This window comes from Bombina bombina, chromosome 6, assembly GCF_027579735.1.
Source record: "Bombina bombina isolate aBomBom1 chromosome 6, aBomBom1.pri, whole genome shotgun sequence".
In the NCBI taxonomy this organism is placed as follows: domain Eukaryota; kingdom Metazoa; phylum Chordata; class Amphibia; order Anura; family Bombinatoridae; genus Bombina; species Bombina bombina.
The window spans coordinates 780,511,058-780,536,942 of NC_069504.1; the positions used below are offsets into that span (position 1 = coordinate 780,511,058).

Consider the following 25,885-nt stretch of genomic DNA (forward strand, 5'->3'; position numbering starts at 1 on the left):
AATTATATACCTCTACTTCATTCATGCAGTAATTAAAGTAGCATTTATATAGATATATATAGATATAATCTCCTATCTCTGGTGGGCTTACATCAAAGTATAAAAAATTGCAGAACACATCAAACTAACTACCTGACCCTGGTAAGGCATCCAAGGAGCTGCTTAGGGAATAAGCCCCTTGAGGGGGGATAGAGCCTATAAATATAGAAATGTTCTAGAAACAACAAATATAAGGGTTGGATATAAACCAATACTAGGAATGAAAACAGACACACACAGCTTTCCATAAACTTAACGCATAAAAGTTAACAGCAAGGATGCCACAAGGAACAATATAAAGTCATCCTTGTTATTATGTTATTGTGTAGGTAGGTTAAGCCTTAGGTTCCTATCTAATTACCTAGAGGTGAAATAGCGTATGCAAATGTTATATACCCTAAATACAATACATAGTACAATATACATAGTACAATATATAACCGTATGTTATTTTCAGGTCTACAATAATACAGTTCTAGTTGTAAGTATTACCAGAAAAGATATTAATCATATAATGGAGAAGGCTAGTTGTCAGCCCCAGTAATGGGTTCCAAGCATATGACAAAAACATAACCGGTAACCCAGTAGTATAGTAAAGCTAACACTAATATCCATTTTGTTCGATATAAAAAGACAATTTGTTAACTATTTAAGGGACAAAAGGGGTATTAACTTGGAGCAGAATTCTAAGGTATGTTCATAAAGCCAGATGAATGAAAGGAAAAATCGGCATATAAAACAGTGACATAGAAAAACCAAATGAAGGAATGTCCCAACCAGCATAGCTCTGTACACATCTAAGAACTGCCGTTAACTCATTACTCATCCGATACCGGAGCACTGTTCTAAACTGTACATTGAAGAGGGTGGCCTGGAAATGTTCTGCAAACGTAAAGGGTAATTTCCAAGAGTCAACCATTAGCTTCCATAAATGTAAAGAACTACGAGATCCGTTCAAATGACACAGTGTGTCCAGGAAGCTATAAAACCAAGTTCTATTACATAAAGATCAATTTTATTTTTACCAGTACAGTAGCGGTGTAGTAGACCTTATGAAAGTTTATCCTACTCCAAATCGCCAGTCTAAATGATGTAATATATGTCCAGGGGTGAGTTTAGCTTCAGGAATCTCCCTCACAGCCTGATTCCCTCTGTCAACGCTCCACACTATATGCCCGATGAGAATCACGTCTGACTTTACCTGAACGATAGGGTCTAGCCTCACCCTCTTCATCTCTGTCCGGGGATCAACCGAACAGTCTCCAGTCAGCATGAGCGTCTTGCTGTGCAGGGCACTGATCAATAACTCAGCAGCCGCAGTAGTGTCCCCTGAGCTCCTGTGTGGAGTTCCGGTTCGCATAAGTGAATCAAACAGGCCGCTGCTTTCTGGTGTGGGGGCTTCTAGTTCAGGAGTATCCGTTGTCTGATCCGCCATTCCAGGCATCACACCAATATTTCCACAGCTGATCATGTCCTCTTCGAGCCCATGTAGGTAGCATGTAATTGCGTCAGGTTCCGGGTGGCCCGTAGAGGGATTTGTATTTTGTGTAGGGGTGACTGAAAAGATTTCTCTCATCTGCAGTCTGAAGGCATCCGTTTGGTCTGCAATAAGCTGCAGGGCATTATACTCCAAATTGTCGATTTCCTTGTTGATCTGTTCATACAGGCCGTTTAAATTCCTCACAGACGCCATGACATGTGGCACCATCATGTGCCCTAATACAGTTGCACAGCCCTGGATCGGCCTCTCCACAGGTATCAGCGATATTGGAGATGAGATGAGTCGTTAAGTAAAGGAGTTATCGTATCTGTGTACTTTTAGACCCAAGGGTCTGAAGGGGAAATATATGCAGCAGCCCTAGCCACGCTATGCACAGGCAGTGTGCGCAGCTCACTTGGATAACATAGGTCAGGGTGTCAGTCGATCGCTCCTGTACTTCAGCTATATTAGGTAGACAGTCCTAGCTTCCCAAAGAAGACAATCTTTAGTAGAATAGCTCTTCTTAGTTGAAAATAGAAAACAAAGTTTATTAAGTACAAGCAGGAGCTTCTCCAAAACACGTCCTGCCGCTCCAAGCATAGGCTCCGCCCCCCTGTAGGTTTAGTTTAATAATGTTTTTAAAAAAAAAAAGGGGGAGAGAGTTTGGGTAATAACTAACGAGGAAACCTTGGGGCATTTATGTAGTAAATATATATGTCTATGTATCACATACCCCTCTCTCATGATTCAAATTATCACATGCACTGAAAAGGTACCTTTTCCCATACATAATGGTATTATAAGTCAGCAAATAGTGTATCCTAATTTCATAAATTGTGTATCAAATGTTTTTCTTTTATATTGTCTATCTCAGATTTATGGATGATAACTATGCACATTATCAACATTCCTGTATGTATGTGTATATTATATGCCTGAACTCTCTAATAAAAAGAATTAAAAAATATTTCACATTCCAATTTCCTTCATAGGAGAGTATGTTCTAAGTATTTCTAAATAGATATTTCTATATATATATCTGTATATTATATATATATATATATATATATATATATATATATATATATATATATATACATACAATATTATATATATATATATATATAGATAGATAGATATATTGTATATAGATATTTTGCCAAAAAAAAACAAAAAAAAAAACATCAGATATATATAGAAATGTGCAATTAAGAAGAAATATAACATTCTGCTATGTAAAGAGCATTGGAATGTGAAATATTCATATTTCTTGTCGGGGTAGAATACTTGAGTAAGTAAACGCGATCAAGTTTGTGTGTTAGTTTTTTTTCCCACTTTTCTCGCTCCATATAAGTCTATTGGGGGAATAAGTTAACGTGTTTGTGATATTTTAAGTTCAGCTTTTTGTAGGATTAGCAGTCGTTCAAAAACGTTTTACTTTCAACTTGAAATATGCGCGCTTCCTGACAAAAAAAGCTTCTAGAAAATGTAAAGTGGGAGCAATAAATAGCGCGCCACTTGTAATCTAGCCCTCAGTGGGGAAAGTAGCAGTCATATTTAAGACATTGCATAAAATAACAAACACCTAGAAAAACCTAACACCTGCAAAAAAGCAGCGTAAATCTCCTAACACAACCCCATTGATTCCTATGGAGAAATACTTTTTATGTCTACACCTAACACCCTAACATGAACCCGAGTCTAAACACCCCTAATCTTATACTTATTAACCCCTAATCCGCCGCCCCCGACATAGCCGACACCTGCATAATATTATTAACCCCTAATCTGCCGCTCCAGACACCGCCACCACCTACATTATACTTATTAATCCCTAATCTGCTGCCCCCAACATCGCAGAACCCTACATTATATTTATTAACCCCTAATCTGCCGCAACCTACCTACACTTATTAACCCCTAATCTGCCGCCCCCAACGTCGCCGCCACTATATTAAATGTATTAACCCCTAAACCTAAGTCTAACCCTAAACCTAACCCCTCCTAACTTAAATATAATTTAAATATATCTAAATAAATATTCCTATCATTAACTAAATAATTCCTTTTTAAAACTAAATACTTACCTATAAAATAAACCATAAGATAGCTACAATATAACTAATAGTTACATTGTAGCTAGCTTAGGGTTTATTTTTATTTTACAGGCAACTTTGTATTTATTTTAACTAGGTACAATAGTTATTAAATAGTTATTACTTATTTAATAGCTACCTAGTTAAAATAAATTCAAATTTACCTGTAAAATAAATCCTAGCCTAAGTTACAATTACACCTAACACTACACTATAATTAAATTCATTACATAAACTAAATACAATTAAATACAATTTAAAAAAATTATCTAAAGAACGAAAAAAAACACTAAATTACAGAAAATAATAAAATAATTAGTTTTAAGTTTTTTAAACTAATTACACCTAATCTAATCCCCCTAATAAAATAAAAAAGCCCCCCAAAATAATAAATAGCCCTACCCTATACTAAATTACAAATAGCCCTTAAAAGGGCCTTTTGCGGGGCATTGCCCCAAAGTAATCAGCTCTATTACCTGTAAAAAAAAGTACAATACCCTCCCAACATTAAAACCCACCACCCACAGACTCAACCCTACTCTAAAACCCAACCAATACCCCCTTAATAAAACCTAACACTAACCCCTTGAAGATCACCCTACCTTGAGAAGTCTTCACCCAACCGGGCTGAAGTCCTCAACGAAGCCAGGCGAAGTGGTCCTCAAGACGGGCAGAAGTCTTCATCGAAGCCAGGAAGAAGAGGTCCTCCAGAAGGGCAGAAGTCTTCATCCAGGCGGCATCTTCTGTCTTCATCCATCTGGCGCGGAGTAGCTCCATCTTCAAGACATCCGATGCGGAGCATCCTCTTCAAAAGAAGTCCAACTGAAGAATGAAGGTTCCTTTAAATGACGTCATCCAAGATGGCGTTCCTTGAATTCCGATTGACTGATAGAATTCTATCAGCCAATCGGAATTAAGGTTGAAAAAAATCCTATTGGCTGATGCAATCAGCCAATAGTATTGAAGTTCAATCCTATTGGCTGATCCAATCAGCCAATAGGATTGAGCTTGCATACTATTGGCTGATTGGATCAGCCAATAGAATGCGAGCTCAATCCTATTGGCTGATTGCATCAGCCAATAGGATTTTTTCTACCTTAATTCCGATTGGCTGATAGAATTCTATCAGTCAATCGGAATTCAAGGGACGCCATCTTGGATGACGTCATTTAAAGGAACCTTCATTCTTCAGTTGGACTCCGTTTGAAGAGGATGCTCCGCGTCGGATGTCTTGAAGATGGAGCCGCTCCGCGCCGGATGGATGAAGATAGAAGATGCCGCCTGGATGAAGACTTCTGCCCGTCTGGAGGACCTATTCTTCCTGGCTTCGATGAAGACTTCTGCCCGTCTTGAGGAAGAAGAAGTCCTCCATACGGGCAGAAGTCTTCATCCAGGCGGCATCTTCTATCTTCATCCATCCGGCACGGAGCGGCTCCATCTTCAAGACATCCGACGCGGAGCATCCTCTTCAAACGTAGTTCAACTGAATAATGAAGGTTCCTTTAAATGACGTCATCCAAGATGGCCTCCCTTGAATTCCGATTGACTGATAGAATTCTATCAGCCAATCGGAATTAAGGTAGAAAAAATCCTATTGGCTGATGCAATCAGCCAATAGGATTGAGCTTGCATTCTATTGGCTGATCCAATCAGCCAATAGAATGCAAGCTCAATCCTATTGGCTGATTGGATCAGCCAATAGGATTGAACTTCAATCCTATTGGCTTATTGCATCAGCCAATAGGATTTTTTCTACCTTAATTCCGATTGGCTGATAGAATTCTATCAGTCAATCGGAATTCAAGGGACGCCATCTTGGATGACGTCATTTAAAGGAACCTTCATTCTTCAGTTGGACTTCGTTTGAAGAGGATGCTCTGCGTCAGATGTCTTGAAGATGGAGCCTCTCCGCGCCGGATGGATAAAGATAGAAGATGCCGGCTGGATGAAGACTTCTGCCCGTCTGAATGACCTTTTCTTCCCGGCTTGGATGAAGACTTCTGCCCGTCTGGAGGACCACTTTGCCCGGCTTCGTTGAGGACTTCGGCCCGGTTGGGTGAAGACTTCTCAAGGTAGGGTGATCTTCAAGGGGTTAGTGTTAGGTTTTATTAAGGGGGTATTGGGTGGGTTTTAGAGTAGGGTTGGGTGTGTGGGTGGTGGGTTTTAATGTTGGGAGGGTATTGTACTTTTTTTTTTTTACAGGTAGTAGAGCTGATTACTTTGGGGCAATGCCCCGCAAAAGGCCCTTTTAAGGGCTATTTGTAATTTAGTATAGGGTAGGGCTTTTTATTATTTTGGGGGGCTTAGATTAGGTGTAATTAGTTTAAAAAACTTGTAATTATTTTATTATTTTCTCTAATTTAGTGTTTGTTTTTTTCGTACTTTAGATAATTGTTTTAAATTGTATTTAGTTTATGTAATTAATTTAATTATAGTGTAGTGTTAGGTGTAATTGTAACTTAGGTTAGGATTTATTTTACAGATAAATTTGAATTTATTTTAACTAGGTAGCTATTAAATAGTTAATAACTATTTAATAACTATTGTACCTAGTTAAAATAAATACAAAGTTGCCTGTAAAATAAAAATAAACCCTAAGCTAGCTACAATTTAACTATTAGTTATATTGTAGCTATCTTATGGTTTATTTTATAGGTAAGTAGTTTTAAATAGGAATAATTTAGTGAATTGTAGTAATTTTATTTAGATTTATTTAAATTATATTTAAGTTAGGGGGTGTTAGGGTTAGACTTAGATTTAGGGGTTAATACATTTAATATAGTTGCGGCGAAGTTGGGGGCGGCAGATTAGGGGTTAATAAATGTAGGTAGGTGTCGGCGATGTTAGGGACGGCAGATTAGGGGTTAATAAAATTTAACTAGTGTTTGCGATGCGGGAGGGCGGTGGTTTAGGGGTTAATATATTTTTTATAGTGGCGGCGATATCCGGTGAGGCAGATTAGGGGTTAAAAAATATTTTTTAGTGTTTGCGATGTTGGGGGCTCGGTTTAGGGGTTAATAGGTAGTTTATGTGTGTTAGTGTACTTTTTAGCACTTTAGTTAAGAGTTTTATACTACGGCGTTAGCCGATAAAACTCTTAACTACTGACTTTTAAATGCGGTACCAGTCTTGACAGGAGAGGGTCTACCGCTCACTTTTTTGAAGACTCGTAATACCGGCGTTATGCAATAGGATATGCAATTGACGTAAGTGGATTTGTGGTATTTTCGAGTCTGACCAAAAAAGTGAGCGGTGAGCCTGTCATTTCAAGACTCGTAATACCAGCGGGCGTTAAAAAGCAGCGTTGGGACCTCTCAACGCTGCTTTTTAAGGCTAACGCAAGACTCGTAATTTAGCCGAAAGTTTGTTACATACAATCATGTTCCCCCTCATACATATATAAAAAAAAAAGTGGTTTGCCAATATAAAAATCCTACAACTTAATGCATTACAATTAACAACTTTCTTTTTTTCTTATCTATTATTAATGTAAAATTGAATATATATTTGTTTCGGTATTCCAGAAGTGTGTTTTTATTGTAAATGAGGATGGTAAAAAAAAATATAACTCTCAATATTAAGCTTAAAAGATTGATATATGTCTTCCCTTTTCGTGTACCTTAAGGACCTTGCAATGAGTACAGATGCAGAAGGTGAGAAATTGAAGGACCCTATGAAGATTATAGTGCCAGTGCTACTGGATCCCAATGTCAAACCCTACGACAAAATCCGTATTATCCTACTGTATATTTACCTTAAAAACGGTAAGGGCCCCAAAGCGATTTAATTCAACTTATGACTATAAAATGTTTTGCTTCCAAAAATATTCTCATTTAGCATGTATACTGCCAATGTTCAAGTGCCATAACACATTTTGAGCTATGTGTATATTATAAAAGAGTCAACTGAGGTAAAACAGTGTGTGTAAAAAAAAAAAAAAAAAAGCTTTTAAGTATTTTAATAAAATTTCCAAAAATCTGCAAAATTACTTACACTTTAGTGTTGCCAAGTGAAGCTTGCTCCACCCCCTTATCGGTGTCCTAGTCCAAACCTTTTGCTATCATATAACAGTGTGCATGGGAGGATAATTACTTATGCAAGCAAGGGGGGGGTGGTGGGGGGTTGAGGAGGGACAGCTATTGATTCTTGCAGAGAGGCTTGCCCGTTTCAATGGGGATAATGTCACATTCTTTGTGAAAGCTTCAGCATTATACTGTGCACTGCTTTAGTCAGAGGCCATGTGACTCTGCCGCCTACCGTGCACAAGTGCATTCTGAAGAAGCTATGGCCTGGATAACACCTTCCATATATGGCAATGCCCAGGGGGAGCTTGCTGAAAACAAAACTATGCCTGAATTAAAGGGGTTAATGGGGGTTAAAATAGAAACATTTTTGTAGGTAGGCTTTGGCTGCATTATATATTTAGATACTTATGTTAGTTCATACTTTTTATGTCCCTTTAAATGCCTTACAAAATTGTTAAGCTTTTTGAGAAAAAAAAATATCATACTTTTACTATATTATGTTATATCATATGATTTATTTTTTACCAGATTCTTTTCTCAAAATAGTATCAGTTTATGTCCAGACTTTTAATGACCTAATTAAGAAAAGAAAAAAAAACGTGCTTTTATGGATATCAAAATATGGTATTCTCTGAAGTGGGTAGTCTTACTTGGATTGTGTTAAATATTTTGGAGCCAGATATTTTTTTCCCCCCAGGAAAGCTATGAGCTTTTCTATAGAGAGCCAAAATCCAAGGGTATAAAATTTGGACCATGACTTAATTGGCCATAATAAATTTGCAGTTTTGCACATGAAACAATATTCTGATTTAGAATTTAAAATGATATAAATATGTACCTCCTTTTAAAGGGACATTGTACACTAGATTTTTTTTTTTTGCATAAATGTTTTGTAGATGATCCAATTATATAGCCCATACAGGGTTTTGTTTTATTTTTTATTTTTTTTAAATGTATAGTTTTGCTTATAACATTGTGCTGATTTTCAGACTCCTAACCAAGCCCCAAAGTTTTAGAAGTAGACTGTTGTCTACCTACTCCAGCTTGCTTCTGTTTGTGTAAAGGGTCTTTTGAAATGCAGGGGAGAGGGGTGTCTGCTCTTTTTGCTTTCCAGCCCCTTTCACTGGGTGTCTTTTTTTATTTGTGGTTAAAACCCCAATCTTCATGTGTGAGTGCTTTATAGAAATTTTGCCAAAGTATGCATATTTCTGTAAGTGTGGTGTAATTTCTAGTTATCTGCTTGTCTCTTTGTCTACTAAACTGTAATTTTAATACACACACACATATATAAACTTTCAGCATACATGCAATATTATAAACTAGGGCTTGAGAAATCCAGGGAGCAATGACTTTTAAAAGGCATTTCTTCTGTTAAGTGTGATCAGTCCACGGGTCATCATTACTTCTGGGATATTACTCCTCCCCAACAGGAAGTGCAAGAGGATTCACCCAGCAGAGCTGCATATAGCTCCTCCCCTCTACGTCACTCCCAGTCATTCTCTTGCACCCAACGACTAGATAGGATGTGTGAGAGGACTATGGTGATTATACTTAGTTTTATATCTTCAATCAAAAGTTTGTTATTTTAAAATAGCACCGGAGTGTGTTATTACCTCTCTGGCAGAGTTTGAAGAAGAATCTACCAGAGTTTTTGTTATGATTTTAGCCGGAGTAGTTAAGATCATATTGCTGTTTCTCGGCCATCTGAGGAGAGGTAAACTTCAGATCAGGGGACAGCGGGCAGATGAATCTGCATAGAGGTATGTAGCAGCTTTTATTTCTCCAACATAGGTGTGTCCGGTCCACGGCGTCATCCTTACTTGTGGGATATTCTCTTCCCCAACAGGAAATGGCAAAGAGCCCAGCAAAGCTGGTCACATGATCCCTCCTAGGCTCCGCCTACCCCAGTCATTCTCTTTGCCGTTGTACAGGCAACATCTCCACGGAGATGGCTTAGAGTTTTTTCTTTGCAAGCCGTGGTGCCTTCCATTTAGGTGACCTGATTTGCTCCCTCCCTTCATCCGTGTCCTAAAGCTTTGGTATTGGTTCCCACAAGTAAGGATGACGCCGTGGACCGGACACACCTATGTTGGAGAAAACAGAATTTATGTTTACCTGATAAATTACTTTCTCCAACGGTGTGTCCGGTCCACGGCCCGCCCTGGTTTTTTTAATCAGGTCTGATAATTTATTTTCTTTAACTACAGTCACCACGGTACCATATGGTTTCTCCTATGCAAATATTCCTCCTTAACGTCGGTCGAATGACTGGGGTAGGCGGAGCCTAGGAGGGATCATGTGACCAGCTTTGCTGGGCTCTTTGCCATTTCCTGTTGGGGAAGAGAATATCCCACAAGTAAGGATGACGCCGTGGACCGGACACACCGTTGGAGAAAGTAATTTATCAGGTAAACATAAATTCTGTTTTTCTGACAATGGAATTGATGAGAAAATCCTGCCATACCGATATAATGTCATGTATGTATACTTTACACTTCAGTATTCTGGGGAATGGTACTTCACTAGAATTACACTGTAAGAAATACATAAAGCTGTTTAATAACTAGAGATTATGTTTAACGTTTTTGCTGGAATGTAAAATCGTTTTCATTTACTGAGGTACTGAGTGAATAAATGTTTGGGCACTATTTTTCCACTTGGCAGTTGCTTAATCTGTTTTCTGACAGTTTCTGTTCTCCCTCACTGCTGTGTGTGAGGGGGAGGGGCCGTTTTTTGGCGCTTTTACTACGCATCAAATATTTCAGTCAGCAACTCATTGTATTCCCTGCATGATCCGGTTCATCTCTACAGAGCTCAGGGGTCTTCAAAACTTATTTTGAGGGAGGTAATTTCTCTCAACAGAGCTGTGAGAATTGTAGTTTGACTGAGATAAAAAAACGTTTATTCTGTAATTTGTTTCCTGCTTTCAGAATTTGTTATCTTTGCTAATGGGATTAAACCTTTGCTAAAGTTGTGTTGTTTACAAGGATTGAGGCTATAACTGTTTCAATTTATTAATTTTCAACTGTCATAGATCTTCTGTGCTTCTTAAAGGCACAGTACGTTTTAATATTATTCTAATTGAATTGTATTTCCAAGTTGCAAGTTTATTTGCTAGTGTGTTAAACATGTCTGATTCAGAGGATGATACCTGTGTCATTTGTTGCAATGCCAAAGTGGAGCCCAATAGAAATTTATGTACTAACTGTATTGATGCTACTTTAAATAAAAGTCAATCTGTACAAATTGAACAAATTTCACCAAACAACGAGGGGAGAGTTATGCCGACTAACTCGCCTCACGTGTCAGTACCTACATCTCCCGCTCAGAGGGAGGTGCGTGATATTGTAGCGCCGAGTACATCTGGGCGGCCATTACAAATCACATTACAGGATATGGCTACTGTTATGACTGAGGTTTTGGCTAAATTACCAGAACTAAGAGGTAAGCGTGATCACTCTGGGGTGAGAACAGAGTGCGCTGATAATATTAGGGCCATGTCAGACACTGCGTCACAGGTGGCAGAACATGAGGACGGAGAGCTTCATTCTGTGGGTGACGGTTCTGATCCAAACAGACTGGATTCAGATATTTCAAATTTTAAATTTAAACTGGAAAACCTCCATGTATTACTAGGGGAGGTGTTAGCGGCTCTGAATGATTGTAGCACAGTTGCAATACCAGAGAAAATGTGTAGGTTGGATAAATATTTTGCGGTACCGACGAGTACTGAGGTTTTTCCTATACCTAAGAGACTTACTGAAATTGTTACTAAGGAGTGGGATAGACCCGGTGTGCCGTTCTCACCCCCTCCGATATTTAGAAAAATGTTTCCAATAGACGCCACCACAAGGGACTTATGGCAAACGGTCCCTAAGGTGGAGGGAGCAGTTTCTACCTTAGCTAAGCGTACCACTATCCCGGTGGAGGATAGCTGTGCTTTTTCAGATCCAATGGATAAAAAGTTAGAGGGTTACCTTAAGAAAATGTTTGTTCAACAAGGTTTTATATTGCAACCCCTTGCATGCATTGCGCCGATCACGGCTGCAGCGGCATTCTGGATTGAGTCTCTGGAAGAGAACATTAGTTCAGCTACTCTGGACGACATTACGGACAGGCTTAGAGTCCTTAAACTAGCTAATTCATTCATTTCGGAGGCCGTAGTACATCTTACTAAACTTACGGCGAAGAATTCAGGATTCGCCATTCAGGCACGCAGGGCGCTGTGGCTAAAATCCTGGTCAGCTGATGTTACTTCTAAGTCTAAATTGCTTAATATACCTTTCAAAGGGCAGACCTTATTCGGGCCCGGGTTGAAAGAGATTATCGCTGACATTACAGGAGGTAAAGGCCATGCCCTGCCTCAGGACAAAGCCAAAGTTAAGGCTAGACAGTCTAATTTTCGTTCCTTTCGTAATTTCAAAGCAGGAGCAGCATCAACTTCCTCTGCACCGAAACAGGAAGGAGCTGTTGCTCGCTACAGACAAGGCTGGAAACCTAACCAGTCCTGGAACAAGGGCAAGCAGGCCAGGAAACCTGCTGCTGCCCCTAAAACAGCATGAATTGAGGGCCCCCGATCCGGGATCGGATCTAGTGGGGGGCAGACTTTCTCTCTTCGCCCAGGCTTGGGCAAGAGATGTCCAGGATCCCTGGGCGCTAGAGATAATATCTCAGGGATACCTTCTGGACTTCAAATACTCTCCTCCAAGAGAGAGATTTCATCTGTCAAGATTGTCAACAATCCAGACAAAGAAAGAGGCGTTTCTACGCTGCGTACAAGAGCTCTTGTTAATGGGAGTAATCCATCCAGTTCCACGATCGGAACAGGGACAGGGGTTTTACTCAAATCTGTTTGTGGTTCCCAAAAAAGAGGGAACTTTCAGACCAATCCTGGACTTAAAGATCCTAAACAAATTCCTAAGAGTTCCATCGTTCAAGATGGAGACTATTCGGACAATTTTACCTATGATCCAAGAGGGTCAGTACATGACCACTGTAGATTTAAAAGATGCTTACCTTCACATACCGATTCACAAAGATCATTATCGGTACCTAAGGTTTGCCTTCCTAGACAGGCATTACCAGTTTGTGGCTCTTCCATTCGGATTGGCTACAGCTCCAAGAATCTTCACAAAGGTTCTGGGTGCTCTTCTGGCGGTACTAAGACCGCGGGGAATCTCGGTAGCTCCATACCTAGACGACATTCTGATACAAGCTTCAAGCTTTCAAACTGCCAAGTCTCATACAGAGTTAGTGCTGGCATTTCTAAGGTCACATGGATGGAAGGTGAACGAAAAGAAGAGTTCACTCGTTCCACTCACAAGAGTTCCCTTCCTGGGGACTCTTATAGATTCTGTAGAAATGAAGATTTACCTGACAGAGGACAGGCTAACAAGACTTCAAAGTGCTTGCCGCACCCTACATTCCATTCAACACCCGTCAGTGGCTCAATGCATGGAGGTAATCGGCTTAATGGTAGCGGCAATGGACATAGTACCCTTTGCACGCTTACACCTCAGACCACTGCAACTGTGCATGCTAAGTCAGTGGAATGGGGATTACTCAGACTTATCCCCTTCTCTGAATCTGGATCAAGAGACCAGAAATTCTCTTCTATGGTGGCTTTCTCGGCCACATCTGTCCAGGGGGATGCCGTTCAGCAGACCAGACTGGACAATTGTAACAACAGACGCCAGCCTTCTAGGTTGGGGTGCCGTCTGGAATTCTCTGAAGGCTCAGGGACAATGGAGTCAGGAGGAGAGTCTCCTACCAATAAACATTCTGGAATTGAGAGCAGTTCTCAATGCCCTCCTGGCTTGGCCCCAGTTGACAACTCGGGGGTTCATCAGGTTTCAGTCGGACAACATCACGACTGTTGCTTACATCAACCATCAGGGAGGGACAAGAAGCTCCCTAGCTATGATGGAAGTATCAAAGATAATTCTCTTGGCAGAGTCTCACTCTTGCCACCTGTCAGCAATCCACATCCCGGGAGTGGAGAACTGGGAGGCGGATTTCTTAAGTCGTCAGACTTTTCATCCGGGGGAGTGGGAACTTCATCCGGAGGTCTTTGCCCAAATACTGCGACGTTGGGGCAAACCAGAGATAGATCTCATGGCGTCTCGACAGAACGCCAAGCTTCCTCGTTACGGGTCCAGATCCAGGGATCCAGGAGCAGTCCTGATAGATGCTCTGACAGCACCTTGGGACTTCAGGATGGCTTACGTGTTTCCACCCTTCCCGTTGCTTCCTCGATTGATTGCCAGAATCAAACAAGAGAGAGCATCAGTGATTCTAATAGCACCTGCGTGGCCACGCAGGACTTGGTATGCAGACCTGGTGGACATGTCATCCTGTCCACCTTGGTCTCTACCTCTGAAGCAGGACCTTCTGATACAGGGTCCCTTCAAACATCAAAATCTAACTTCTCTGAAGCTGACTGCTTGGAAATTGAACGCTTGATTTTATCAAGACGTGGGTTTTCTGAGTCAGTTATTGATACCTTAATACAGGCTAGGAAACCTGTTACCAGAAAGATTTACCATAAGATATGGCGTAAATACCTATATTGGTGTGAATCCAAAGGTTACTCTTGGAGTAAGGTTAGGATTCCTAGGATATTGTCTTTTCTACAAGAAGGTTTAGAAAAGGGTTTATCTGCTAGTTCATTAAAGGGACAGATCTCAGCTCTGTCCATTCTGTTACACAAACATCTGTCAGAAGTTCCTGACGTCCAGGCTTTTTGTCAGGCTTTGACCAGGATTAAGCCTGTGTTTAAAACTGTTGCTCCACCATGGAGTTTAAACCTTGTTCTTAATGTTTTACAGGGCGTTCCGTTTGAACCCCTTCATTCCATTGATATAAAGTTGTTATCTTGGAAAGTTCTATTTTTAATGGCTATTTCCTCGGCTCGAAGAGTCTCTGAATTATCAGCCTTACATTGTGATTCTCCTTATTTGATTTTTCATTCGGATAAGGTAGTCCTGCGTACTAAACCTGGGTTCTTACCTAAGGTAGTTACTAACAGGAATATCAATCAAGAGATTGTTGTTCCTTCTTTATGCCCAAATCCTTCTTCAAAGAAGGAACGTCTACTGCACAACCTGGATGTAGTCCGTGCTCTAAAATTTTACTTACAGGCAACTAAGGAATTTCGACAAACGTCTTCTCTGTTTGTCATTTACTCTGGGCAGAGGAGAGGTCAAAAAGCTTCCGCTACCTCTCTTTCTTTTTGGCTTCGTAGCATAATTCGTTTAGCTTATGAGACTGCTGGACAGCAGCCTCCTGAAAGAATTACAGCTCATTCTACTAGAGCTGTGGCTTCCACTTGGGCCTTCAAGAATGAGGCCTCTGTTGAACAGATTTGCAAGGCTGCAACTTGGTCTTCGCTTCATACTTTTTCCAAATTTTACAAATTTGACACTTTTGCTTCATCGGAGGCTATTTTTGGGAGAAAGGTTCTTCAGGCAGTGGTTCCTTCTGTATAAAGAGCCTGCCTATCCCTCCCGTCATCCGTGTACTTTTGCTTTGGTATTGGTATCCCAGAAGTAATGATGACCCGTGGACTGATCACACTTAACAGAAGAAAACATAATTTATGCTTACCTGATAAATTCCTTTCTTCTGTAGTGTGATCAGTCCACGGCCCGCCCTGTTTTTAAGGCAGGTAAATATTTTTTAATTTATACTCCAGTCACCACTTCACCCTTGGCTTTTCCTTTCTCGTTGGTCCTTGGTCGAATGACTGGGAGTGACGTAGAGGGGAGGAGCTATATGCAGCTCTGCTGGGTGAATCCTCTTGCACTTCCTGTTGGGGAGGAGTAATATCCCAGAAGTAATGATGACCCGTGGACTGATCACACTACAGAAGAAAGGAATTTATCAGGTAAGCATAAATTATGTTTTTTCCACTTGGCAGTTGCTTAATCTTTTTTCTGACAGTTTCTGTTCTCTCTCACTGCTGTGTGTGAGGGGGAGGGGCCGTTTTTTGGCGCTTTTGCTACGCATCAGAAATTTCAGTCAGCAGCTCATTGTATTTCCTGCATGATCTGGTTCATCTCTACAGAACTCAGGGGTCTTCAAAACTTATTTTGAGGGAGGTAATTTCTCTCAGCAGAGCTGTGAGATTATAGTTGACTGAGATAAAAAACGTTTATTCTGTAATTTTTTCCTGCTTTCAGAATTAGTTGTCTTTTGCTAATGGGATTAAACCTTTGCTAAAGTTGTGTTGTTTACAAGGATTGAGGCTATAACTGTTTCAATTTATTAATTTTCAACTGTCATAGATCTTCTGTGCTTCTTAAAGGCACAGTACGTTTTTAATAATATTCTAATAGAATTGTATTCCAAGTTGCAAGTTTATTTGCTAGTGTGTTAAACATGTCTGATTCAGAGGAAGATACCTGTGTCATTTGTTGCAATGCCAAAGTGGAGCCCAATAGAAATTTATGTACTAACTGTATTGATGCTACTTTAAATAAAAGTCAATCTGTACAAATTGAACAAATTTCATCAAACAACGAGGGGAGAGTTATGCCGACTAACTCGCCTCACGTGTCAGTACCTGCATCTCCCGCTCGGGAGGTGCGTGAGATTGTAGCGCCGAGTACATCTGGGCGGCCATTACAAATCACATTACAGGATATGGCTACTGTTATGACTGAAGTTTTGGCTAAATTACCAGAACTAAGAGGTAAGCGTGATCACTCTGGGGTGAGAACAGAGTGCGCTGATAATATTAGGGCCATGTCAGACACTGCGTCACAGGTGGCAGAACATGAGGACGGAGAACTTCATTCTGTGGGTGACGGTTCTGATCCAAACAGACTGGATTCAGATATTTCAAATTTTAAATTTAAGCTGGAAAACCTCCGTGTATTACTAGGGGAGGTGTTAGCGGCTCTGAATGATTGTAACACAGTTGCAATACCAGAGAAAATGTGTAGGTTGGATAAATATTTTGCGGTACCGGCGAGTACTGATGTTTTTCCTATACCTAAGAGACTTACTGAAATTGTTACTAAGGAGTGGGATAGACCTGGTGTGCCGTTCTCACCCCCTCCGATATTTAGAAAAATGTTTCCAATAGACGCCACCACACGGGACTTATGGCAAACGGTCCCTAAGGTGGAGGGAGCAGTTTCTACTTTAGCTAAGCGTACCACTATCCCGGTGGAGGATAGCTGTGCCTTTTCAGATCCAATGGATAAAAAATTAGAGGGTTACCTTAAGAAAATGTTTGTTCAGCAAGGTTTTATATTGCAACCCCTTGCATGCATTGCGCCGGTCACGGCTGCAGCGGCATTCTGGATTGAGTCTTTGGAAGAGAACATTAGTTCAGCTACTCTGGACGACATTACGGACAGGCTTAGAGTCCTTAAACTAGCTAATTCATTCATTTCGGAGGCCGTAGTACATTTAACTAAACTTACGGCGAAGAATTCAGGATTCGCCATTCAGGCACGCAGGGCTCTGTGGCTAAAATCCTGGTCAGCTGATGTTACTTCTAAGTCTAAATTGCTTAATATACCTTTCAAAGGGCAGACCTTATTCGGGCCCGGGTTGAAAGAGATTATCGCTGACATTACAGGAGGTAAAGGCCATGCCCTGCCTCAGGACAAAGCCAAAGTTAAGGCTAGACAGTCTAATTTTCGTTCCTTTCGTAATTTCAAAGCAGGAGCAGCATCAACTTCCTCTGCACCAAAACAGGAAGGAGCTGTTGCTCGCTACAGACAAGGCTGGAAACCTAACCAGTCCTGGAACAAGGGCAAGCAGGCCAGGAAACCTGCTGCTGCCCCTAAAACAGCATGAATTGAGGGCCCCCGATCCGGGATCGGATCTAGTGGGGGGCAGACTTTCTCTCTTCGCCCAGGCTTGGGCAAGAGATGTCCAGGATCCCTGGGCGCTAGAGATAATATCTCAGGGATACCTTCTGGACTTCAAATACTCTCCTCCAAGAGAGAGATTTCATCTGTCAAGGTTGTCAACAATCCAGACAAAGAAAGAGGCGTTTCTACGCTGCGTACAAGAGCTCTTATTAATGGGAGTAATCCATCCAGTTCCACGGTCGGAACAGGGACAAGGGTTTTACTCAAATCTGTTTGTGGTTCCCAAAAAAGAGGGAACTTTCAGACCAATCCTGGACTTAAAGATACTAAACAAATTCCTAAGAGTTCCATCGTTCAAGATGGAGACTATTCGGACAATTTTACCTATGATCCAAGAGGGTCAGTACATGACCACTGTAGATTTAAAAGATGCTTACCTTCACATACCGATTCACAAAGATCATTACCGGTACCTAAGGTTTGCCTTCCTAGACAGGCATTACCAGTTTGTGGCTCTTCCATTCGGATTGGCTACAGCTCCAAGAATCTTCACAAAGGTTCTGGGTGCTCTTCTGGCGGTTCTAAGACCGCGGGGAATCTCGGTAGCTCCATACCTAGACGACATTCTGATACAAGCTTCAAGCTTTCAAACTGCCAAGTTTCATACAGAGTTAGTACTGGCATTTCTAAGGTCACATGGATGGAAGGTGAACGAAAAGAAAAGTTCACTCGTTCCACTCACAAGAGTTCCCTTCCTGGGGACTCTTATAGATTCTGTAGAAATGAAGATTTACCTGACAGAGGACAGGCTAACAAGACTTCAAAGTGCTTGCCGCACCCTTCATTCCATTCAACACCCGTCAGTGGCTCAATGCATGGAGGTAATCGGCTTAATGGTAGCGGCAATGGACATAGTACCCTTTGCACGCTTACACCTCAGACCACTGCAACTGTGCATGCTAAGTCAGTGGAATGGGGATTACTCAGACTTGTCCCCTTCTCTGAATCTGGATCAAGAGACCAGAAATTCTCTTCTATGGTGGCTTTCTCGGCCACATCTGTCCAGGGGGATGCCATTCAGCAGACCAGACTGGACAATTGTAACAACAAACGCCAGCCTTCTAGGTTGGGGTGCCGTCTGGAATTCTCTGAAGGCTCAGGGACAATGGAGTCAGGAGGAGAGTCTCCTGCCAATAAACATCCTGGAATTGAGAGCAGTTCTCAATGCACTCCTGGCTTGGCCCCAGTTGACAACTCGGGGGTTCATCAGGTTTCAGTCGGACAACATCACGACCGTAGCTTACATCAACCATCAGGGAGGGACAAGAAGCTCCCTAGCTATGATGGAAGTATCAAAGATAATTCGCTGGGCAGAGTCTCACTCTTGCCACCTGTCAGCAATCCACATCCCGGGAGTGGAGAACTGGGAGGCGGATTTCTTAAGTCGTCAGACTTTTCATCCGGGGGAGTGGGAACTTCATCCGGAGGTCTTTGCCCAAATACTTCGACGTTGGGGCAAACCAGAAATAGATCTCATGGCGTCTCGACAGAACGCCAAGCTTCCTCGTTACGGGTCCAGATCCAGGGATCCAGGAGCAGTCCTGATAGATGCCCTGACAGCACCTTGGGACTTCAGGATGGCTTACGTGTTTCCACCCTTCCCGATGCTTCCTCGATTTATTGCCAGAATCAAACAGGAGAGAGCATCAGTGATTCTAATAGCACCTGCATGGCCACGCAGGACTTGGTATGCAGACCTGGTGGACATGTCATCCTGTCCACCTTGGTCTCTACCTCTGAAACAGGACCTTCTGATGCAGGGTCCTTTCAAACATCAAAATCTAACTTCTCTGAAGCTGACTGCTTGGAAATTGAACGCTTGATTTTATCAAGACGTGGGTTTTCTGAGTCAGTTATTGATACCTTAATACAGGCTAGGAAGCCTGTTACCAGAAGGATTTACCATAAGATATGGCGTAAATACCTATATTGGTGTGAATCCAAAGGTTACTCTTGGAGTAAGGTTAGGATTCCTAGGATATTGTCTTTTCTACAAGAAGGTTTAGAAAAGGGTTTATCTGCTAGTTCATTAAAGGGACAGATCTCAGCTCTGTCCATTCTGTTACACAAACGTCTGTCAGAAGTTCCTGACGTCCAGGCTTTTTGTCAGGCTTTGGCCAGGTTTAAGCCTGTGTTTAAAACTGTTGCTCCACCATGGAGTTTAAACCTTGTTCTTAATGTTTTACAGGGCGTTCCGTTTGAACCCCTTCATTCCATTGATATAAAGTTGTTATCTTGGAAAGTTCTATTTTTAATGGCTATTTCCTCGGCTCGAAGAGTCTCTGAATTATCAGCCTTACATTGTGATTCTCCTTATTTGATTTTTCATTCGGATAAGGTAGTTCTGCGTACTAAACCTGGGTTCTTACCTAAGGTAGTCACTAACAGGAATATCAATCAAGAGATTGTTGTTCCTTCTTTGTGCCCAAATCCTTCTTCGAAGAAGGAACGTCTACTGCACAACCTGGATGTAGTCCGTGCTCTAAAATTTTACTTACAGGCAACTAAGGAATTTCGACAAACGTCTTCCCTGTTTGTCGTTTACTCTGGTCAGAGGAGAGGTCAAAAGGCTTCTGCTACCTCTCTTTCTTTTTGGCTTCGTAGCATAATTCGTTTAGCTTATGAGACTGCTGGACAGCAGCCTCCTGAAAGAATTACAGCTCATTCTACTAGAGCTGTGGCTTCCACTTGGGCCTTCAAGAATGAGGCCTCTGTTGAGCAGATTTGCAAGGCTGCAACTTGGTCTTCGCTTCATACTTTTTCCAAATTTTACAAATTTGACACTTTTGCTTCCTCGGAGGCTATTTTTGGGAGAAAGGTTCTTCAGGCAGTGGTTCCTTCTGTATAAAGAGCCTGCCTATCCCTCCCGTCATCCGTGTACTTTTGCTTTGGTATTGGTATCCCAGAAGTAATGATGACCCGTGGACTGATCACACTTAACAGAAGAAAACATAATTTATGCTTACCTGATAAATTCCTTTCTTCTGTAGTGTGATCAGTCCACGGCCCGCCCTGTTTTTAAGGCAGGTAAATATTTTTTAATTTATACTCCAGTCACCACTACACCCTTGGCTTCTCCTTTCTCGTTGGTCCTTGGTCGAATGACTGGGAGTGACGTAGAGGGGAGGAGCTATATGCAGCTCTGCTGGGTGAATCCTCTTGCACTTCCTGTTGGGGAGGAGTAATATCCCAGAAGTAATGATGACCCGTGGACTGATCACACTACAGAAGAAAGGAATTTATCAGGTAAGCATAAATTATGTTTTCTAGCTTGTAATTTTATAGGGTGGTGAAGTCCACAAGCCTTAACCCCTTGAGTGCTAATGACGGCTCTGAGCCGTCACAGAGTTTCCCACTCTGGTGCTAATGACGGCTCAGAGCCGTCACTAGCACTCTCCCACCTTGAGGGGAGATCTGGGGGCTCCCACCCGCTCCTACCTCGGCGATCGGGCCTGCATAGTGACAGGCATCGCCGGGGCTTCACGTTATGTGCTGTGATGTCACACGCAATAATGTGATAACGTCACCGCGCAACTTTATTTATACTTAACAATGTTAAGTATAGGAGCAGGGGGCACCCTAACCTTTCCAACAGTGTAAGTCTTTGGGATCTGGAAAAAAAAAGTTATAAAAATTTTGTTCAAAAAAATTAAAAAAAAACTTAAAAAATCTTAGCACCCAGGTGGGAAAGTGCTTAGCACTCAAAGGGTTAAAGGGATACTGAACCCACATTTTTTCTTTTGTGATTCATATAGAACATGAAATTTTAAGCAACTTTCTAATTTCCTCCTATTATCAAATTTTCTTCATTCTCTTGTTATCTTTTTTTGAAAAGTAAGTTTAGATACCGGCCCATTTTTGGTGAACAACCTCAGTTGTTTTTGCTGATTAATGGATAAATTCATCCACCAATTAAAACAAAGTGCTGTCCAGAGTACTGAACCAAAAAAAACCAACAACTTAGATGCCTTCTTTTTCAAATAAAGATAGCAAGAGAACTAAGAAAATTTGATAATAGGAGTAAATTAGAAAGTTGCTTAAAATTGCCTGCTTTATCTGAATTACGAAAGAAAAAAATTGGGTTTAGTGTCCCTTTAATGTTCCACAAATATAAGGTGGTTTTGCTTACTCAGTATGGTTTTCTTGCAAAGGTAGAACCAGTACACAGTTGAAGTAATCAGCTAATCAGTAACCATGGGTACTAAGCTGCTCTCACCCATAAGATGAATATCTCACCTGTGCCCTGGTTCAGCTATAATGAAAACCTGGCCTGTTGGGGGTACTTGAGGGCCGCGGTTGAGAAACTATGGTCTAATATAAACTAATTGGCAAAAGCGTTTGGAATTTATTATGCATTTAAAAATAGCAACATTATACCATTAAAATTTATAAAATTTTGCTTAAGTGGTCAGACCTATGTTAATCAATTATATAAAGCTTTATAAAGATTAATACCTATATCATACAACTATATAATGTACAGCAGTGTTTCTCAACTCCAGCACTCATTTACCCTAACATGCCAGATTTTCATATCTGAACTAGAGCACAAGTGAAATAATCAGCTGATCGGTAACCATGGTAACTAACCTGCTCACACCCATCAGCTGATTATTTTACCTGTGCTCTAATTTAAGGGACATGAAACCCAAACATTTTCTTTCATGATTCCAATAGAGAATGCAATTTTAAACAGCTTTCCAATTTACTTTTATTATCAGATTCATTTCATTCCCTTGTTACCCTTTGTTGAAAGAGCAGCAAGGAACTGCTAGGAGCTAGCTGAACACATCAGTTGAGCCAATGACAGGGACATATGTGCAGCCACCAATCGGCATCTAGCTCCCAGTAGTGCATTGCTGCTCCTGAGCCTACCTAGGTATGCTTTTCAACAAGGGATATCAAGAGAAAAAAAGCAGATAAAATAAGTACATTGGAAAGTTGTTTAAAATCGTATGCTCCATAAAATTGTACTGCAGAGCCATGAAAGAATATTCTTGGGTTTCAAGGGACAGTCAAGTCAAAAATAAACTAAAAAATTCAAATAAGGCATTTAATTTTAAACAACTTTCCAGTTTACTTTTATCACCAATTTTGCTTTGTTCTCTTGGTATTCTTAGTTGTAAGCTAAATCTAGGTAGGTTTATATGCTAATTTCTTGGACCTTGAAGGCCGCCTCTAATCTGAATGCATTTTGACAGTTTTTCACCACTAGAGGGCTTTAGTTCATGTGTGTCAGATAACATTGAGCTCATGCACGTGAAGTTACCTAGGAGTCGGTACTGATTGGCTAAACTGCAAGTCTGTCAAAAGAACTGAAATAAGGGGGCCGTTTACAGAGGCTTAGGTACAAGGTAATCACATAGGTAAAATGTGTATTATTATAAATGTAGCGAAATTCATTACGCCCATTACACCACAAGGTCAGCTTTGAAGCATTTTCCCTTTAGCCGAGTGCTTCACAAAGGCCGTGGTAGTTGTTGAAATTTGGCGATTTCAAGAACTTGCTGGATCTGCTGGTGCCGGATTACACAGTGCCTGTTTGCAGAGCGGACTTGCTTCAGCTTGCAGCAGAGAGACTGGTAATTCGAGGGACACTTTGGATCCGCACTATTGCTTTGTGCGATATAGCCCTATATCATACCTCATATCTGTTTGAGGGTATTCCATGTGAGGGTGTTATTTATAGTTTTGTCTGCAATACAAATATTCTATTGGTTTACACTTAGAGTGGCTTTGCGCTCTAATTTCTTTTTTGTTTTACATTATTATAAATGTGTTGGTTATGCAGAACTGGAGAATGGGTAATAAAGGGATTATCTATCTTTTTAAACAACAAAAATACTGTTGTTGACTGTCCCTTTAAGATATTATGAAAATATGGGGCTGGAGAAACACTAATGTACAGTGTATGACAAAAGTCATGACTAACCAAGAAAATGAGTGACAAATCTGGAGAGATGATATGTCTGTTTTATTTATTTCATTTTCAAATTAAGTTTAATAAAACATATAATTACTCAAACAATGTAAATGACAGGATTTCACCCCTGTTGCAATTGGATTATCTGCAGGATTTCTTATTTTCGTTTTCTTCACATTTAGGTATAACGGAGGAAAATTTGGCTAAATTAATCCAGCATGCTAATATCCAGAGTGACAGCAACATTATTCGAAACCTACAGAACCTGGGAACACACGTATTATCTGGGGTATTATGTTTGTTAAATCTAGTATTACTATATCTGATGTTCCTAACCTGGCTTAAAGGGACCTTAAAGTGAATGTAAATTTTGGTGATAAAGTGCCCGGTTTTTAAAAATTCAATTTAAAAACAGGGGCACTTTAATTCATCAAAATACACATTTCACTCGTGTTGTGAAAAAACTTACCTTTTAATCTTGACAGTCGCTCCAGCTTCCCCCGGTCGTCGCAAGCCTCTGAAATGATGGATCGGTCATCCTCCATTCACGGCTTCCCCTCCGGGGGAATCAGTGTCAGATTCAACGGCGTGATTGGAAGAAGCCGGATTCCTCATTTTAGACCCAGGAAGAGAATTTGCGATGGGCGATGCAGCGGCTGTCAGGATTAAAAGGTAAGTATTTTCACAACACGAGTGAAATGTAAATTTTGATGAATTAAAGTTCCCCTGTTTTTAATCGAATTTTTAAAAACCGGGCTCTTTATCACCAAAATTTACATTCACTTTAACTAATTTTTCTTTGATTTATCTTAAAGGAAATCATTTTAAAATAGTTCATAGTGTTCTGTTTCAAAAACTGATGTAATGAAAACAAGTGTACTTTTTATATATATATATATGGCACACACCATCTACCAATATAGCTAATTTGTCCTTATCTGCCATTAATGCAATCTGCTTTTAGGGATGCGTTTTCACAATTCCACAAAAATGCATTTACAATTGTAGCTACTACTGTAAAATATATAGAGGAGAAATAGACAGAGCAGACAGGTAGTTAAAGCATAATATGAACTCCCGTCTTGTAATACATTTATATAATTTTCTTATTACAAAAAGAAGTTCATATTTACCCTTTCCTTAAAAGTACATGACAATCCAAATTTAATTACCCATAAACAGCCAGATTACGAGTGGAGCACAAAATTGCGCTTTCGCAAGCATAATATTTAAGCTCCACTCGTAATACCAGCAAACACAATGGTGCTGGTATTAAAAGTGAACCGCAATGTGAATGCAGCCTCACGTTCACATTGCATGTAAACTTTGCGCTCACAAGAGCGCGCTTCCATAGGCTCCGTTGAGAGCCTCGTTCTGATGCCGTCGTACACGGCACAGAACCTAAGTGCAGCAAAGGGGGTAAGTCGCGCAGCAATGGGCAGCAAATTTAAAATATATATGTATATAAATATATACATATATATTTATGTGTTTATACATATATCGTAACAGTTTCAACAAAGTCCCCATAGACCGCAATGTAAAGACACTTTTCCGTGCTGGGTTTTTTTCTAACACCCCACACCTGCTCACTTTAACCCCTTATAACTGCTTTGTGCAGTTATTTTTTTAATCTAATAAAGATGCTACTATTTTTATTTTTTAATAAAAACACTACACTGAATTTTGGGGGCAATTGGGGCACATTTTGAAAATGAACCAGAGATCTGATCTCTGGTTAATTTTCGGAGTGCTAATTGCTACCACGAGCTCACGTTAGCAATAACCAATCACTTGTAATTAGCGATCTACTTGTAATCTAGCCCAAAATGTTCAATTATGAATCTAACAACTTTGTGATGTATTTGTTATTTAAATCTGAGTACTTTCCTCGCACAGCTTTTCCACTCCCCCAGAGAGGCTGGATTGTTTTTTATTTAATTAAAAACCCTTACTGATCCTCTACATGCTGCACAGGGATTGGTTCATATGTGCAAAAGTTTGTTTATATCTTTCCCTAATTGGCCACATCAAAAGAGATAACACAAGCAATACTCAAACTGCAAAGCAGTGCAAGTCAGTGATCCCCCCCCCATATATAAAAAATGTATACCATGCCCCTTTAAGTGCATATTGTTTTTATTTCCTGTGCAGCAAGTAAAACCTTTATACCTGTATTTGGACCCAGAATCAAAATATCAGAATATTGTCAAAACATTTAATAAAAATTAAATTAATTTCCATTCAAGTAAAGTAAAATCTGTTTAAAATTATATATTGAAACTAACTGGAAATGTGTGTTACATACATACATAGTACACATGTGCATTCATACTTCTGGAGAAAATTAATGTAGAAGATGAAGGCTGCTAGTGGCTTTTGGCTATTTTTTTTTTTTGAGCCAAATTTCTTCTTGTGAAAGTGCAAATCCAGAT

General features: G+C 40.4%; 1 protein-coding gene across 1 annotated transcript in view; it reads left to right on the forward strand.

Annotated features, from left to right (window-relative positions):
* The window catches only part of STXBP2 (syntaxin binding protein 2), a 265,170-nt gene that overhangs the window by 163,534 nt on the left and 75,751 nt on the right, over nucleotides 1–25,885 (forward strand). Inside the window, exons 14-15 of the mRNA XM_053718090.1 lie at nucleotides 7,241–7,379; nucleotides 23,633–23,739. Of these exons, the coding sequence (XP_053574065.1) occupies nucleotides 7,241–7,379; nucleotides 23,633–23,739 (246 nt within the window). The remainder of the gene's footprint in view (nucleotides 1–7,240; nucleotides 7,380–23,632; nucleotides 23,740–25,885) is intronic.